General features: G+C 39.0%; 1 protein-coding gene across 1 annotated transcript in view; it reads right to left on the reverse strand.

Annotated features, from left to right (window-relative positions):
* The window catches only part of LOC146563672 (zinc finger protein 236), a 54735-nt gene that overhangs the window by 32444 nt on the left and 2651 nt on the right, over positions 1-19640 (reverse strand). Inside the window, exons 3-12 of the mRNA XM_085290912.1 lie at positions 15590-15754; positions 15318-15496; positions 14391-14521; positions 11002-11174; positions 4374-4496; positions 3149-3322; positions 1849-2026; positions 1455-1727; positions 513-716; positions 280-412 (exon numbers count right to left, since the gene is read on the reverse strand). Of these exons, the coding sequence (XP_085147038.1) occupies positions 280-412; positions 513-716; positions 1455-1727; positions 1849-2026; positions 3149-3322; positions 4374-4496; positions 11002-11174; positions 14391-14521; positions 15318-15496; positions 15590-15754 (1733 nt within the window). The remainder of the gene's footprint in view (positions 1-279; positions 413-512; positions 717-1454; positions 1728-1848; positions 2027-3148; positions 3323-4373; positions 4497-11001; positions 11175-14390; positions 14522-15317; positions 15497-15589; positions 15755-19640) is intronic.

Genomic DNA, 19640 nt, shown 5'->3' on the forward strand with positions numbered 1-19640 from the left:
GATGGCCTGTGGTGTCCTCCTGTCATTCAGTATCTGACTTGTTAAATGTCAGATCTATTGTCAGTGATGCCTCCTCTGTTCTGCTCTTCTCACCTCCAGCCTTCAACATACGTGGTTATCCTGACCATAATTCTCTTCACCTGTGTTGTATTCTAAAAAGAAACTAGCAAGTAGCAACAGATTATGAAAAAAAACACTTGCACTGGCCCTCAAAAAGCCATTGTGTTCTCGCTCTTTGAGACTATGCACTGAAACATCACTATTACATAGAAGCTTTACCTGACATGCTGTTTAAGGTGACTTGACTTCTTATAGGCTTTACTGCAGAACTGGCACTTGTATGGCCGGTCATTGGCCACAACATCCAGGTACTGTTGAAAAGCCAGGCGGGGGTTTTGGGATGGGATGAGACCTGTTAAAAACAACACGTGAGCTTACAACAGCTAGCCTTCTGTGTGGTGAAAATAATGCAGCATCGCCCAATATGTGTGCCTGTCACCATGCCCTCTTACCAAAGTCAGTGATGAGGATGGGTTCCTGCAAGGGGATATCTGGTAGCGGTAGGTTGCTTTTGGACACTTTGGCTTTGTTTGCTTTCCGTGGAAATTTATGCTTCTTCTGCTGCAAGCTTTTGAAGTGAGAAGCGATGTGTGTTTTCCTGTGTCCCGACGTACGAAAGATCTTGTCGCAGTGAGGGCAGGGGAAAGGCCTCACACCTAGAACAAGTCAGGGAAAAAAATAGATGTTTTGGAAAATTTATATTTAGAGAATAACTTTTTCTAAACAACAACAGAAAAATAAAATAAAATGAAAATCTAAACTCACATAGAGGTTTTAAAGTTATTAACTAAATCAACATGAAAACATAACACATATAAAAATATACGCTCTCGTAATTTGCTTTCATTTTGGCTACATAAGGTTAAAAGCCTTCATTTAGCAGGTAACAGTGTATGAAACAAAACAGACACAAAACTTTGAAAGCATGAAGCCTTCGGAGACATACGTCTGAAAACACATTTATCAAAACTTTACCTTAGAACTAACACACAACCAGCACTAAAGTAAACACCTAACAGAGTGACACTACACAGCAATTAGAGAGACAAAAACGAATGCACCAGTGCACATAGTAGCTCAAACACATATAGCGTATACAGTATATACATGAATACAAATGAGGGTTCTAGCTTTAGTGGCACCATGAGATTTATGCAGGTCCTGCCTGAGCAATTTGTTGCATAATTTACCACAACATATCTTATTTATTCTAAATAACAGCGGCTGAAACATATTTAGAGCCCACACACTTCTCCTTTAACTTATGCTTAAAGTAACTATGCTAGAGTAACAAGTAAATAATGTAACATACGGAGTGACTCTATAAAGTGAAATGTGCTGGTGTTGCTATGGCTTCAAGTGTGACCCCTTCACAAAGCGGACCCGCTTCTCACCTGTATGCAGCCGCATGTGCACTTTCATGCTGCCAGAGGTGGAGAAGCACTTCAGACAGCTCTGACACTCGAAGGCCTTGATACCCGTGTGCGTCTTCATATGTGCTGTGAGGGTGCTCTTGACAGCAAACGCTCTGAAGCACTGTTTGCACTTGAAAGGCTTCTCGTGGGTGTGGATGCGTATATGACGAACAAGGTCACTGGGCTTCTTAAACTCCTTGGAGCAGTAGGGGCATCCGTGCCAGCGAACGCCATCCTCCTCCCTGATGGAGCCTGGAAAGGGCAGAACATAATTTTATTTTAAAAAAAGAAAACAATTATCTCTGTAACAGTATTTATTAAATGAATCTCACTGAAAGGGTAAACTCATAAAGAGTAAAATATCCCCTCCTACCTGGCATTTGTATAGGTTTCTTAAAAATGCTCCTCTTTTTCTCCCTGTTCAGTTTGTCTGTACTTTGCACTTTCTTGTTTTCCACAACAGCGCCATCGGTCATTTGGTTCTCTGACTCTCTTGGTGGGGCGTCACTCTGGGGTTGGACCACACTCAGCCCGCTGTTCTCCAGCGCTTGCTGTAGTACCAGAGGACCACCACAACTTTAATATACATGCACACCTCACACACACAAGCAATTTCAAATAACCACAGCAATGGATTTGAAAAGAAGCAATCAACCGAACAATCAAGATGTGATTGTAGTGTAAACTTAGAAATTACAGTCGTCTTTACAAAATCATTTCATTTTTAAAAGTAAAACACACACACACACTAATGTCATTACAAATCAAGGGATTTTTTTTACTTGAAAGAGAACCCTTTAAAGTGCAGGACCTGTGGACATCAGTAAATAACGAGGTTCTTTTAACAAAGTGCAAAGAATATTTCCGGGAAAAGCAAAATCGAAAACACGATTGCTGCTTAAAACTTTGAAAAACACTGAAAGTGATTATTTAAAAATATCTCATTATTCATGTACTAATAATTTTAATATGGCCACTAAAATTAAAAATTAAAAAAGCCATGATGCAAAGCAAAGTTCAGCGACAATCATATCTTATCATGCTGGGGAGTAGAGGCCGTTTTAAACTCTGTGATGATGCTCATCTCTAAAAGTTCCTGGTGCATATTTGTTAAACTGCCCTCTCTCCTGGATGGATGGTGTTTGCAGAACAGTGAAAAAATCTTGACATTCAATCACCAAATGAAAGCAGAGCATATCATTCATCACTCAGGAGTCTTTTTAGTTCAAAACTTCTGTCTGAATATATCATGGGACTCCTTTGTCCCACACGCCATCAGACTGTTTAACTCCTCTCTGGAGGGGAGAGGGAGGGGAAACAGGAGTGAGTGTGTGTGTGTGTGTGTGTGTGTGTGTGTGTGTGTGTGTGTGTGTGTGTGTGTGTGTGTGTGTGTGTGTGTGTGTATATATATATAACAGTTCTGTAACTGTAACTTCGGTCGTTGCTGTGCTTTTTTTGGAAGTCGAATTTCCCAGAGGAACCCACCCGAGGGATTAATAAAGTTCTATCTTATCTTATCTTATCTTATCATGTTTATCTGCAGTTTAAGTCCATTCCCATTGAGTGAAGATTAATGTCTGTAATGTACAAGCTGGGTCTGCGGATTGTCGTCCAGATTGTTACTGGATACTGCTTTTTATATTGTAACAATCATGCGATTACACGCCACTCACCTGTAGGATGTCCTGGTTAATAGCAGTTTCCATTGTGATAGCTGGCTCTGGGGGCTGGGGCTGGGCTGTCTCCCCACTGACCTGTTCTGACAGCTCTAGAAGTTGCTGGATGACATCTGTCACTCCCTCGCCAACTTCTGGCACCCCTGTAGCCTGACCTGTTGTTTCAGCCTCCTATAAAAAAGACCAAAAAAGAGGTGAGGGGACCAAGAAAGACACAGAGCAACGTGACGAAGAGCTGGGACAGGTCACAATTTGTGGGATGACTTAACTTTGATTAGTGGCTCTGTTGAGCTTGAAACAAAGCACTGGTGATTATTAAATAAAATATTAATGCCCACATTATTTATGCACATATTAACACGGAGATACAACTTCTCAACACAAGGTTCGTTTAAGTGTAGATATGGCAGGTAGATCATCACTGAATAATGAAGGCTGTAATTAATAACCTGCTAACAACCAAATAATGGAAACACACCATTCTCGTTCTAACTAGGGCGACGACTGGCTTTATGCTGCTTTGTATGATTGTACACCAGGTCAAATTTGGCAGCAGCTGTTCTTGATTGTTCTAGAGCAGGGGGAAATATTTTACCAGGTCAAAACTGAAAGACGGTGCTGCTCTTTTAGTGCAATAAAATTGAAGTTTTTAGAGTTTATAGCAGTGGTGACATGGATGTATTGAAATACCAATGGCAAAAAAAACAAACCACAACCATTATCTACCACTAAAAAACAAACTAAAACAAAAAACTAAAACCCTTTATCCTGTGCAGTAATCTTTGGATAAAGAAGGAAATAAAAGTCCACAATTTGAGAAGCATTATCAGTAACAGTGCCTCTGGGGTTCGCTAAAGCTACCAACCACAGTGAATCAAACTAGACTTGTCTGCATTCAATACAGCTGAGGTTTTTTTTTAGTGCTGCACTTTGTTTTTCCTGCTGCTGGCACACTGAAAAAGTGATAATAATTCTGGATCATAATCGAGTTATGGGAAGCTACTTCTTTCCTCAGGGAAAAAAAAAAAGAGAAAAACAGCATAATTTTCTGAAGTATAAGCAAACAGCCTACGTATGAACTAATTTGGGAAACAAACTCCAGGGTGTCTCGTTAACATTAAACATGAGGACCACAGGACACTTAAGAACCCTCTGTTCAGATGCTGGACCAAAGAAATGTTTTCCAGCGGATGTTCTCGTTTGGTACACAACCTTCTCTTACCGAAGTGGTGGATGGCACCTCAATCACGGATATGTGCATTTTGCTGATGTGGGCGTTCAGACTGCCAAGTTTCTTAAATACACAGCTGCAGTCCATGCACGGGAACAGCGGCACCCCTTTGGTCTGTAAGAGAACACAAACACACAAAGCACATTACAGCTAGCTAGCTATATAATAATATTTCCACATATATCAGAGTGTTTAACTGGACACGAGGTAAACCTTTACTTTCCCCTTCATAAAAAAAAAACAAAAAAACTGCCTCATAAACAATGAAATTATATGTTTATGAATCCTTAGGAATCACAGGTTGGGTACTAGTTTCTCGAATTCCCTTGATCATTGTGATGATGATAGCGGTAATCTAATAAAACCACACATCAATTAGATTACTGTGAGCATTGCATATAATGGAGCTGAAGTGCCTGAAGTAGATGTAAAACTGACTCTAAACATCAGGGGAAAAGCCTACAGGGTGTGATCATGAAGCTCCAAAATCCTACATACTGTATTAAAAACTTTTTAAATTAAATAAAAAATAAAAAAAAAACTTTTAAAACTGGTAAGTCTCCCTTCAAGGTCGTCTTATCATGGACCCGTAATCGACATTTACATTGAAGGTTCTCTTCTGTCCATTCATACCCACAGTTTCCCCACGGACATCAGACTTGCTAACTTAGAAAACAATCGACATGTGAACTTTTGAGTTGAGGATCAGAGCTGGCTAATATCACGAGAACAAACAGCATCTTTGTGCATGCTGTTTTTTAAATCGAGGCAATCTTCACTAACAGCTGACCCCACTCACCACACTTTGCGGTGCACAACTTTCTACGCTTCTTCAAAATAAAATTCAAGCTGAAGCATGTTGATTAGCGCATGTTGCTAAGGACCAGTGCATGGTGTCAGAATCATCAGTATCAGAATCTGAATGCTTTGTTAATCCCTTAGGACAGAGGTTCCCAAAGTGTGGGGCCCGACCCTAGGGGGGTCTATGAAATTTTTTTTTTTAAAAAAGAACGCTTGGACACTGCTAGCATAATGGACAGGTTTTCGACGGGGCTCCCACACAAAGGCAAAGCAGGAGATGAAGCATCGCTAAATATGTTTCCAAACCAACTTCCTTCCAAGCCAAAGACTAGAAAATATGGTGAAGTGTATCTTCCCTTTGGCTTCACCTGCACAAGTGCCAAGGTAGGTCTCCCCTGCCGAATTGGTTTTCCCAGTGACTACGTGCTGGGCTCTCCAAATCACGGACAAACAGTATCCCACATTCTTGATTTTTAGTTCACAAACACTTCTTGTAATAACTAACTACTGCTGACATTTTGGAGATGTTAGCTCTTTACACAGTAAAGTTACAGTGGGATACAAATAATATCAGGCTGATCCTGCCACAATTTGTTCCTCCTGTCCAAATCACAGACAAACAGTATCCCACAGTTGTTTATGTTTTTAAACCCATTTTGCACAGAGAGGCATTTTTTGAGAAATGTATGTTGAATATTATTACACAGGAAAAAACAACTACACTTAAAATAATCACACCGTGACGTCTCTGCCTTTCTAAATGGAGGGACAGTAACTGCATGTGTATATATAAGCGTGTAAAACCTGAAGATAGTCAGATTAACAGTAACAGTATTTTGTCTCTATCTGCCATTCTGCAATTCATCTCATGTAAACAATAACATGGCGCACAGCGTGACGTGGAAAAAGGCACATACCTTTGACGTTGCGTAACGAACTCTGTATTCCTCGTCCACACGTAAACGCAAAAAAAGGGTTTTAAAAAATCTCCATTTTCAGTGATTTGAAACGTCGTTTACGTGTGGACGGAGGCCCAAACGCATAGAAGCAGCTGCGTTTTCAAAAAATACCCATTTAAGTGTGGACTTAGTAGTGTATTTTATTACTACCAGATTTTATTGCAGTTTGATTGTATTTGCTTAATTGTTTACTAAATATATGAGGTGTGAAATAAACCGCAATGGAGTTTGAAAACAAAATATGGATGCGTGTGGTTGGAGGATGTGTTTGCGTGGCGGGGGGACGCTAACATTTTTCTTGTAAAACAAAAGGGGGCCTAGCAAAAAAAGTTTGGGAACCACTGCCTTAGGAAATGATATGGTTACAGTTGCTCCAAGTCAATAAGAACAGTACTAAAGACTGAACTAAATTAAAGAATACAATATATTAAAAAGTTTGCAAAATATAAGAATTAGCTCTAATGTCTGCATATAGCTTATTTATAATGGACAGAGTCACAGAACTGTAAAACTGCACTCTGTAGACTTCTATCAATATCTATAACTATGTCAAATCTACTTTCATATGAACATAAAGAGTGCATACATCAATCTATAAATCACTCTTTCAAGCTGTTTTAGACCTCAAGTAAGCTTCTTATGGTTGCTCTGCTGCTAGAACCAGCGATCTTTCATGTGTTAGGCAAAAGATTTTTAACTACTACATTATATAGTCACTGTGTCAGACATGAAGTATGATGTTTATAAAGAAGTAAAATATAAATTGTCCATTTAGTTTTTACAATTTTCTTCCTTTTCTAAAAATTCAATCCCTCAAGTGTACACCACAAATGTGACCAGATTTCAGTCAGATGTTGTGTTACTTTGCTGTGAGGGAGCTTTGTGTCTACATTCTACATAGACGTCCTACATATGTCTGTATGTTATAGCTGTAAAATCCTTGAGACTGAGCAAACGTGTAGGTAGAATGCTGAAGAACACTTCCATAACTGAAAACACAGCAGTATATGGAAATGAGGTAAGTCTAATATTTAATCTAAATGCAGTTACAAAAAAAAAAAAAATCTATAGGTCTTTTGAGCTTGACACCAAAAACTTTTGATTGCTTTTCCTGTGAGGGTAAACCACTGGTGAAGTAGATGAAGCTGGTTCAAGTCTGTATTCACTGGAAAGGATGCATTTGAAGTATGTTTGGAAGAGTGTGGGGCATATGAAAGAGCCCCAGAAAGGTATCATCAGTGCCAGGATGATGGGCTTGTTGCACTGGCCTGTGCTGGTGTGGAACATATGGGAGAGATGGCTGGACAGAGGAGGAGGACTGTTATTTTCTTGTAGTGGTGGTGATGAAGCGGGAGAAAAGGACTGTCAAAGATGGGGAATAACTAGAAGAGAAGATCATATGGGGAGCTGGTAAAAAGGGTGAGGGTACAGATGGCCACAATGACAAATGAATCATGACAGAAATGTCTGTGGAAGATGAAAAAGGAAGCCGAGTGAAAGTGTAAGAACTGGAGGGCATACTCTTCTATTATTGAAATATATTTCAATGTAATTCACTGGGGAGCTGATCCAGGGGTGGTATGTATATAGTGCTTTAGTTTGACCCCCTTCACCTTAAAGGTCACAGTGGAAAGAATCTGTATTTTTTTTCCTCTAATTCTGTTAACTCCAATGTAAAAGTCTACACCTCAACTACAGTGCTGTGCAGAAGTCTTGAGCCACCTGTCGTTTCTTTATATTTTGCTTCCTAAAGATTAATTAGTCCTGAGCAACAGTTCTCAAGTCTTTCTGAGAGTTTCTTCAGTCCAGTCCTTGGTCAATGACGTGTACCCATTTCCTATTTTCCTCGCAAAATTTATTATTATTTTTTTAAAGGGGGCAGCTCGTGACTTTTGCACAGTACTGTACTTGTTACCTGGTTGATTCTGGAGCAGAGGAAATGTTGAGAAAATTGTGTCAGGGTACAAGTTACATATACATTGTATATATCCCCTACTAGCTGATATAAATCAAATGAGGAAATAGCAGCATGCGTTTTAAGACAGTAATCCTTGGAAGGCATTTGTAATGCTGCCATTGGTTCTTCATAAAGTTTTTCACAAAGCCAGAAACTGTTTTATCAAGAATGCAAAAGCAAGCTAAACAGAGTTCAAGGTTCACGTTCCCATTTCACAAAAGTCAAAAGCCAGCTATAACTGGAGGTGGCTGTAGTGGATCAGTCTAACTTATAAGGTGTGAAATTGTGGTGAATGAATACGCATATAGGGCTATGTGATATGACCAAAATCTCATATGCCGATATAAAACATTTATCGCCCTGACAACAATATAAATCACAAAAATGTAATATTTTCTGTAAATTCTGTGAATCTCGGGCAACTCGACTTGCGTGAAATTTTTCCAGCCGGGCGTCCTTTACCTGGGGTCGAGTGTTTTAACCGATGCATGAAACTATACATTTTTAGACATAAGTCGAAACGGCCACCATTTTCTTTCAAAGTTTGAGTCTAAGGTTTATTTTTTAGCACCTGACGGCTCTTTTTTGCTTCTCATCCGTAAACTCTCTGCATACTCGTTCACGTGATTCAGTTTATTTTGAAAAGTCTCAACAGGATCTTGAGCTTTATTGTGAAAGGTTTATGTGGAAAACAATCAAGCGGACAGCGGAGCCACGCGATGGTTTTACTGTCGTTGTTGCTAACGACAACACATAAAAACAGGTGCTCGTCCGTCCGTAGTGTGGTTATATTAAATATAAGAGAATGAGAGAACTTTAAGAAATGAATATAGCCACTGCAGTGACCATCAAAACGATGAAAAAAAATATTGCTGTAAACTGTTTATTTTACGACACCACGAAACAAACGATAGCGTTTGTTGTCATCCAATATCGAACAGCCCTATATGCATATGCATAATATTCTGTCCTTTACTTTTAGACAAATTATAATACCATAAATTCATTAGTATTAGGTTAATATGATACTCATATTGTAAATTGGTGTTTTATCAATCAATGAAACGACTAATGTTCTGCAGCTGATTTTAAATCACAGATTCCCAGGAGAATGAGTTTTTTCCAAAAGCTTCAGCACTACAATCTGTGTCAAGCAAAGGCTTTGGATGCCATTAAACACTTTCTCCCCTGACTCCTCAGTAAGCACCAAAGCATGAAATCTTTTGTGAATAACCCCTGACTTTTTCTTTTTTTTAAGTCAGCCAATTGTAAGAACAAACTGTCTACAAAAGCAAAGCTAAAGAACTCTTGTGAAAAACTGATGCATTATTTAAAGGGTCCAGCCGTTGGGCTCTCCAGTTCAATCAACTGACCAAATCACCATCTTTTATCATGGAATGCACAATGGTGTATGCAGGTAAGACAATACACACTTCAATTCATTTGACCGATTGAACCGGTGACAAAAAAGTTATGCAACGTTTTTCTCAAAAGCACTTTTTATTCACAATCCAAATAACAGACCACAACCAGCCATTTAATATGATTGCCAATCTCTGACAGCTCACTAACCTAAGTGTGAAGCTTTTTATTAATCAGTAAAATCTGTTGAAAGAGCCGTAATTAAAACGCCCCCGCTTCAGTAACAAAGAAGGATGTGCTAACATATTTGTAGCAATTTCCTGTATCTCTTCTTTAGGTGCATAATTAAGCTTGATTTATATTTATATTGTTTAAGCAACCCGACTGCAACAATGAGAATTTTACACCTCCTTGCTTCTGACTATAAGAAAGTACAGACTGTGTGTGCTACAGAAAAGACCCAGGTAAACCTATTTCTCTCAGCAGCCAGGTTGGCTGAAGTGAACTAAATTAGTTTAAGGCTTGGTGTGCAAGCACAACACATCATTCATGCTCACCTAGCGCTGCTCATTGTGATGAGGGACCTTTGAGGGACCTTTACAATCATTATGCCACAGAGCTGAGTTAGTTCAGCTTGTAGCCACATTACTGGAAGTAGTCATTAAACCAGGAGATACCACCACCTCTTTAAATCCAACCATTAACTAGTTCAGTTTATAAATTCGAGAAACAGACACAACCACACACATGAGAATTTAGGTCCCCAGAGAGATCTATGATGTGTGTCCTTCGTCTGACCCCTCAACCACAGTGTAGCACTAAGTGGAAGACTTGACGGTCCCCATTTAGCCTCCCTGACAATATGAGGAAGGATAAATCAGCTAGGCTGCAAAAAAATGGCTTCTGCGAGGTGTTTACAAAGGAGAAAAATCAAACAAGGAACCTTATGCCCTTCCTGACACACAAACAATATGACAAAGTACCGTGCTTTGAGTATAACAAGCTGTGAACAGAGGTTCTGGCAATTTAGTGTGTGGCTCAACAAGATGTACAAGAAAAAATACATATATGTATCTGGGGAAACAGTACAACTGAAAGACATGCTAGTGAATTGTAGAAAGCTGGTAAACTTTTCATGAACATGATGTTTTGGGTGTTAACTGTTTACATAAATTTGTGTGAAGTCCTTAACTCGAAACCATTTAAAGTCCTTAGAACTTTTACTTTGAAATGTAGTTTTAGTTTCCTGAATTTAAGTCGATTCACTAAGTTAAAAAGGAACTTGCAAGTAAACAAAACAAGGAGCTCATTAACCGTTTCTAATAAAAACAATGGCTGACTTCACCCAAGGAAAACCTTTCTTTAGGTGAGATTAAACTGGTACCATTTCTATACAATGTGATACCAGGATTTCAGAAATGTAAAACATTATAGCATCAATTCCCCTTTAATGACCATATCTAATCTTTATAAACAAATTAATTACACAGTCTTGAAACATGCATCTGAAGCCATGACTGTGTTTTTACTGTGCTCTTACCTCAGAATGAACCCTCTGAATGTGAGAGTGCAGGTTCCCCTTCTGGGAGAAGGAGGCAGGGCACAACATGCAGAGGTGAGGTTTCTCCCCGGTGTGTCTCACCATGTGAGTCTGTAGCACCACCTTCTGGTTGAAAGCCTTGCCACAGTGCGTGCACTTGTAGGGTCTCTCACCTGCAGAGGAAGAGCACGATGAGGTCAAGAATCAAGCTGTAATAATGACAATATTTATAATAATATCAAATTTATACAATCTCAATGAATCCCTTGTCATCTCCAGAAAATTCAACAACAAAATTAAAACTATTCCTGGAGATATAGTAATTATTATATGTTATACAATACATGGTTGTGTTTAATGTATGATCATTAAAAAACTCACCAGCATTGCTTCAATAAGAATTTGTCCAACAATATTACCCACATATGTGACTGTCAGTGGTAGGATATCTAATTTTGTTACAGTACAACCATGCAATTTTATCACCTTGGTAACAACATAAGGCTGGTATTACTTCAAGCTAAATTAAGATGACTCAAATACAGTCCTGTACCATTCCAACATCACTGCAAACCACAGAGGTGCAAATGAACCATAATGTGTGTTTCTATAGTCTTTACCTCATCAACTGAAAGGTTGTTTGAGATTCAAAGCACAAGAGAAGTCAATTCAATTCTGCATTAAAAAACCCCCAGCTCAGCCCAGCCAAACAATTTAACATGTGGATGATGGGTAAACAACATGTGGGTGGCAGCTACTGGCTACATTAACCTGAACCCAGATGGCTGAACGTTCACAGGAACCACAAGAACATTTGAATTGAAACGGAATATCGAATTCTACCCACACAATCTCTCCATACCACAGCTGAGCAATGGGCCCAGCTGAAGGTGTGCAGTTTTTCCAGATAAGCAGTGCAGCTACTTACGAATTTGTAGCCTTATATGAAAGAGCAAAAGAAAAGAAAACCAGAATAAGCGCTGTTTTTTTCCTGCTCATAAAAATGTTTGTAGCTACCAAAGAGTTTTCCATCAAAAGAAAATCATCAGGATTATTTTTAACCTGTGGTTTTAAGTCTTAATATGTTTTTGTATATCAAATACCCATATATAACAGGAGAAAATGGTAATACAAACTCCATGTTTTAACCATATCAGGGCCAATTGTGGCATAGCTTAAACCCCCCAAACCCTCATTCTGAGCTACAAAAAAGTCCTTGATTATATATGGCTTGTATATTTTAATTTTATTGGACAGCATTCACAGGAAGAAAGTGCCTCAAAGGGACATAAAATTTAAAAACAAAATGAAAGAAAACAAAAAGTCTCCAAACACCTTGAAAGTCCACTGCAGGCTACTGAACCCCCATCAGTTCAAGCTGCTGACAGTATCCACTCACTCTTCAGGTTTCTGGAACCTCAAATGCAAAATTCATTCACAAATGAAATATAAGAAGCAACCGCTCACACTGTTTCAGAGAACTGATTCAGAGAAGCCAGAGAAATATCTATACCTCTCTCCACCACACATACCACAAGGGCTCAAGAACACTATAGAGGAACAGTGTCAGTAAACAAAGTTGTTACTGCAGTGCACACACAAAAGAAAGTTAAAACCACAAATGGTCAAAGGAGCTTGCAAAGAAAAGCGTCTGGACTTCTTTAAGTTACTTGAAGACGTTTCACCTCTCATCCGAGAAGCTTCTTCAGTTCTAAGGTCAAATGGTGGAGAGTCTCTGATATAAACCTAGTGGGAGTGACCCCCCACAGAGGGACAAAAGGACCCCCTGATGATCCTCTAATCGCGATTAGAGGATCATCAGGGGGTCCTTTTGTCCATTTGACCTTAGAACTGAAGAAGCTTCTCGGATGAGAGGTGAAACGTCTTCAAGCAACTTAAAGAAGTCCAGACGCTTTTCTTTGCAAGCTCCTTTGACTACGATGACCTGGATGACTGAGAACAACCTTCACAGACAAAACCACAAATGCTTCTTTGGTTAGATTTTAAATTCGTTTTAGAAACTATTGACGGGTTCTGAATAGATGTTTACCAGCACACAGGTCAGTAGCCAGCATCAGTGGTGGCGGTGCATTCGTACATGGGGTTTATTAACATCTTTGCTTAATGGTGTTTACAGATTATATAATTGAAGCCTTTGCTTATTTAAAGCAGGACATAGATCAGCTACATTCTGCTCACACAAATGTTTGACACATTATAAAACAAGTAGCTGAATACTATAGAAGCTATACAAGCAAGAATGGCAGACATCTGGCTTTCAAAACTACACCAGCTGATCTCCTCAGTCCCTAAAATAAGAGTTTCCTCAAAAGAAGACTCAAATTACAAAAACGTATTGTTGGCATCCAATTTAACGTGAGCCTGCAGTCTGCTACAAACTATAAAACCCTTCACTTTCAAAGTTTAACATGATGTTTATATCAATTATCCTATATTTAATAGAAATTGATATAAACATCATGTTAAACTTTAAAAGTTTTTACAGTTAGCCTGCGTGTCTATTGATCCTGCTTATCATTTCTACTTGTATAAATACATTGCATGCGTATGGACTTTTTTTTTTCATTCCACAAACGGAGAGAGTTAAGTGCACACTGCATCCAGGACAGTCTTTTTGTGGTGGTTTTCATCTTTGCTCTGTGTTCATACCTGAATACTAAGAGAAAGATTATGTGTGTGTCCTCATTAGGATAGGGATTTGTGTTGGTGTGTATGGATGTAGCCTGTGGGTTTATATTGTTAACTGGTAATTATGATGCAATGTATTTCAGGTCATTTTATAGAAAAACAGTAAAATAACTTTTTACTTTTAATAAAAGTGTTCTGTGTAATGTATGAATCTGTAATATATTACTTTTTTTTGTGTCACTACAAAAAGGGGAAACACCTCCAAAATGAACAATTATTATTTGACCACACAGCATTGCATAGCAATGTTGGGGATTCCCAAATTTTGTAAACTTTACATTCCTTCACATAAGACTCATAATGCTCATCCTAATATTTTAATTTAACATCTAAGCCAGACCTTCCCAAAGTGTGGATTCCCGCCCCACACTTTTTTTCTTGTAAAACAAAGGGGGGACCTAGCAAAAAAAGTTTGGGAACCACTGATCTAAGCTAATTAAAACCACTGTGAACTATCAAGGAGAAACAATTAGATCCTCTTCTCAATGCTGAATGGCTGTCTAAAGTTTTTTTTGTTTATAAATTCATTATCCAGAACAAAGAAAATTAGCCTAAAGGATCCTGTATTGGCCTGAAGTAGATACAAATTCTACCCTCCAGTTTCTGCAGTATTTTTGCTCTGAGCTTAAATCTCAATATAAGCACCATAATCAGGTTTTTCTTTTTCCATTCTCACTCACCTGTGTGTATTCGGATGTGCCTGATGAGCTGGCTGGGCTTTTTGAAAGCCTTTCCACAATGATGGCAGCTGTTTGTGAACCCACTGCGATCTATGTTTTTCTTGTAGTTTCTTGAAGTAGAAGTAAGTGGCCTGTAAAGGAAAGAACCATGAGAAAAAAATCTAGTTTAATATAGTGTGCATTAACATAGGACCACGGAAGGTCACTCATAATACAACAAAACAGTTTTTTAAGCCTTATGTTTGAGATTTAGACAATTATCCTTTGTGTAATTATTTTCTTTACAATTAAAACAAATGTTTGTTCTATAAGTAAAGACAAAATGGTATGTGGCATTACACACAAGTGCTTTCTGAATGGTTTAATGAGTTTTAAAAGTACTCAGCTGTACACTTACAGGAAATTGAACTTCTTTAAAACAGGCCTTAGTCCAATAAGTAGCATATTTGTTACTAGTCTGCAAATTAACATTATCATAGAAACCATGTCTAAAAGAATAGCTCTGAAGTAGCATAAAGCATTAAATTGGCTTAGCCTCTAGCAGTAACAGGCTACAGAGAGTTTTGAGAACAGCTGCATAGACTCGCTTAAGCATTTTTGTGCTTAGCTCAAATGAAAGATTATCTGACAATGACTACAAATGTACTTATTTTCCATGAACGCCATGAAAGATGGTGCTTTAATTTCATCACTCTGCAGAGCTGCAAATTCACCTAAAACTGTTTTTGCAAAAATGTTTTTTTCTTCATAAAAGATTCATCTATCCTGAATCAGACACCCCTCGGTCTGTACAAAATACTAGCTATGTCGATGCTTTGAATTTTTCTTTAAACAGCTGCATGATTCATACCAAATTTTTAACCCAAAGCTTTTCCACTTGACTGTGTCAAATGTAATAAATCAGCATCCTGAAGTGTCTTGTTTGACCTCATTTTGATGTGACTCTTCATATGCTCCTTTATTTGCGCAGACGTCTTGAACTCCTTGTCGCAGGTCTTGCAGGTGTAGACCTTGATGCCCGAGAGCTCCTTCCGATGCTCCTCCAAATGCAGAGAGAGCTGGCTTTGAAGAACAAACTCATCTCCGCACTCAACACAGATCAGATTCTGCAAGAATGGAAACCAATAACATAGAAAGCAGTCTAAAAGAGAAATAAAAGTGCATAATATGCACAGAAACCACAGCATGAGGCATTTTACCTCCTCCTTCTCATGCAGCATGATATGGGATTTAAGGCTGGCGATGCGAGAGAACTTCTTATTGCAAACGGGGCAGGTGAAGTCCGATGTAGTGTGTGTGGACCTGTGTAGCGTGAGGTTGAACTCCACGTTGAACGTCTGTGAGCACTGGTCACAACGATGAGGCTGCAAGAGAAAGAGAAATGAAAGAATGGGAAAAAAAATGACCTTCTGCTGTGAGCTTCTTGTTGCTGCTGTCACTATGTGAAGGCAGATGGAGACAGAGAAGAGACTAAAAAGACAAGATGGAACAGCTGAATCTCAATCAATGTACTACTTTGTCTAAATTAAGAAACTGCTTTGTTGTGAAGGGTAGAGAGTACTGTAAAAAATCCCCATGAGGCAAAAATGGCCCCAATATTAAATTTCTTTTCTATTAGGAGAACAAGCTGACTTCATTTTAGAGTGCTTTTTTGAATCTAGTCAAGTCTGAGAGTGGTACTGACACAGTTGAGTCTTACTCACTCTGGCATACTCAGAGGCCACTGCTCTTCAACCTGGAAAGTGGGAGTAAAGGCAATGGACTTGAAATTTAAATGGCCCAGAGCTACAGGTGCAGCTGCAAATGAAACGAATTAAGCTCCAATTGACATCTTTTTGCTCCCGGTCTCTCTATTCTAACTTTCTCCTCAGTAGCATGGCATTAAGAACTAAATCCCTTAACTTGCCTGTGATTGTGCACAATGTGTGAGATCCTGAGAATAAAGAAGTGAGAGAGGGAGTGTGACCAAAAGCGAGCAAGAAGTGAAGCAGGCAGAGATGTGAGTGCTGCGAGTGCTTTAAAATGCATAAATGAATGTGATGTAGAATGAGTTCCCAAGGAACGCAGTCCGATTATCCTACACCAAGAGAAACCACCAACACAACCATTGTCACAGTGTACCCGCTTCATACAACATCGCCATACGTGATCATAAAGAAGTGAAGAGAAGTTTTCAAAATGTTATTTCAAGAATACTTTTTGTCCTATGTGGTGATTCAGGTGCTAGCCATCACACTACCATCATCTTACTTCACTGTTGGCATGATGTTCCTTTTCTGAAATCCTGTGTTACTGTTATGCCAGATGTAGTGGGACACACGCCTTCCAAAAAGTTCAGCTTTTTCTCCTCAGTTCACAGAGTATTTACTCAAAAGTCTTGGGAATCATCAAGATGTTTTCTGGCTAAACTGAGATGAACCTCTTTTTGCTCAGCAGTGGTTTTTGTCTTGGGACTCTGCATGCGGGTCGTTTTTGCCCACTCTCTTTCTTATGGTGGAGTCATGAGCACCGACTTTAACTGAGGCAAGTGAGACCAGTTCTTCGGATGTCGTTCTGGAGTCTTTTGTGACCTCTTGGATGAGTCGTTGCTGCGCTCTTGGATTAATTTTGGTGAGCCAGCCACTCCTGGGAAGTTTCCCCCCTGTTCCATGTTTTTGACATTTGTGGATAGTGGCTCTCACTGTGGTTCACTGGAGTCCCACAGTTTTAAAAATGGCTTTATAACCTTTTCCAGACCAAGAGATCTCAATTACTTTGTTTCTCATTTGTTCCTGAATTTACTTGGATAATGGCATCATGTCTGGCTTTTGAGTATCTTTTGGTCTACTCCACTTTGTCAGACAGGTCAGAAAGTGATTTCTTGATTGAGAACAGGTATGGCATTAATCAGGCCTGGGTGTGGCAAGAGAAACTGAACTCAGCTTTTTGCAAAAAAAAATGGAAGGAAGGAAACAAGTTTTGTTGTTGACTGCTTGAGGTTTTCTTTTAAAATCTTCACATATCCTTCATTCTTCCTTCCAACTTGATGAAATTCTCAGTTCCAGACGTGCCAAAGGATTCCCACAGCCTAATACTCCAACCACCGTGTTACACTGAGGGGACACTGTGGAGATGTACACCTCTCCCTTCTTTCTCTAAACATAAGCAGTGCATCTGTGACCAGAGAGCTCTAGCTTCTTTCCATATGATCAAAGGATGTGTTTCCAGTGTGCATAATCTTTCTCCAGGTTGTTATCGACATACTTCAGTCCGGCTGCACTCAAGTGAAGATTTTCTTGGTCTTGTAGTCCATTCGTGTGCACGGTTGTAGTGATTGGCTTCTTTGAGATTTCAATTCCTGACCTGGCTAAGTCATTTACTGGCGTCATGGCAGTTGTTCTTGAGTCATTAGATACATCTCTTACTATTTTTCTTTCCAGAATCTTTGAAATCTTTGGCGTCCGATCTATGCCAGCCTATGATAACTTTGTATATCCATCTCCTCCTGTGTTAGCATAAGTGATTCTTTTTCTCAATTTTAAACTGATCTCCTTTGTCTTTGGCACTTTCTCAAGTGACAATTCAAACCCTTTCTGTAGCTTTTCTACTGTGTGTAAATGGGAAGATAACCCTCAGATTTAACTTGACTTTACAAGCTTTGAACATTACAAAGTTAAAGCACATCACTGCACAGCTGTAGTTTGTACTATGGCTAAATAAAAAGGTCAGTTTGTCAGAGGGCTAATAATAGTGACCCTGGTCATTTTTGTTTTGCTTAAATAACTGTGTTATTGTGAGCAAACATAAATAACTTAATATTTTTAAAGAAAACTAATATTTTTTAGACATGTTAAAAATCCCTTGCTCTGTTAAAAAGGCACTAGGGGAAAGTTTGACAAAAACTTTAAATTTCATATTTTGTTTGGATCTGTACATCAGTTAATGTTTTTCAGAAACTTTAATAGGAATGTTAGGACTTTCCTATGTGGCAGCATGACATGTGTTAGGTGGGAAAAAGAACTCTGAAACTACAGAGGGAAGACTGCAGCTGACATCATACAGTAATATTTACTGTGCTGTCACTGGAAAGGTAGGGTGAGAAACCATGGTCTTTTGACTGTTTGTAACAGTACATTTCAGAAGCTTTCAAAGTAAATGGCTGTAAATAAGGTGAGACCTGTGCTAAGACTGCCAAACAGACTACAGCAAGTTTAAACTTTCACGCTGTGAAAAATAATCCAAGCTGAAACATCCAGGATAGCTCCAGCTTTAATGCTAAGCTACTAGAGTGGCCCAAATGCAACCTGTAGCTGTAGCTGGGTCATCCACTGCAGCTTTAACACCATGTCTGTCATTCCCTTCACCTGCTCACATGGTATGAGACTAACACTTTCTTCTTTTTCCATCATCACAAACCCTAATACTCCAACCAATTAAATCAAGTAATTAGCCTAATTCTTTTCAAAAAATTTATTTAAGGATTTTGATTTTTTTTTCCATTTGAGTTGACCAGATTCAGTACTTTTAATCTGCTACTTTGCAGATTATGCAAACTCTAGGTCAAGTATAATTTTAGAGTAATTATTTTTATTGTATGCATCGACTACAAGCTACACTTGACTATTAATATTGTAGCATCCAGAGTGGGTGTGATAGAGCCTGACTGATATCAGGTTTAGAAATCACCAGTATTTGGCGATTTAAAAATCAGATATATCAGGTGATATTTTTTTCTATCAGACTAGGGCTGCCACGATTAGTCGACTAGTCACGATTACATCGACTATCAAAATCGTCGACGACTAATTTAATAGTCGACGCGTCGTTTGAAGCTTTGTAAGATCACAAAAGACGTAGGAATGAGTCGTAGGATTTAAGAGTGTAATAACGGACTGAAACAGAAGAGGGCAGCACTGCATGTACAAGGATGCCAGCTGCCGTTAAACCCCGAAGAAGAAGAAGAAGAAGCTGTGTCCCAGAATTCATAGCGCAGCCCAGCTCAGTTTCCAACAATGGCGGCAGCTAGTTAGTTTTAAAATTACTCTTATTATTCTTTCTGGGTCACAAAATAAACGTTGAACATATTTCGTTTTCGGAGACGTCTGTTACCCACTAGCTCGATAGCTAGCCAGGGGCAAGGCTCACTAGAGCCCGTGAGAACACCGGACTCCCGGCAAATCGTTTTCAAACACACCACCGTCTTTCGCTACTCAGGTTAAACATACATAAGTCACTTAGATAACTTAAACATGCTATTGTTTGGCTTTTTTT

The sequence above is a fragment of the Mchenga conophoros genome, linkage group LG11 (genome assembly GCF_057382185.1).
Source record: "Mchenga conophoros isolate Kocher_MC1m ecotype Shallow Benthic linkage group LG11, M_conophoros_male_GT1.1, whole genome shotgun sequence".
In the NCBI taxonomy this organism is placed as follows: Eukaryota; Metazoa; Chordata; class Actinopteri; order Cichliformes; family Cichlidae; genus Mchenga; species Mchenga conophoros.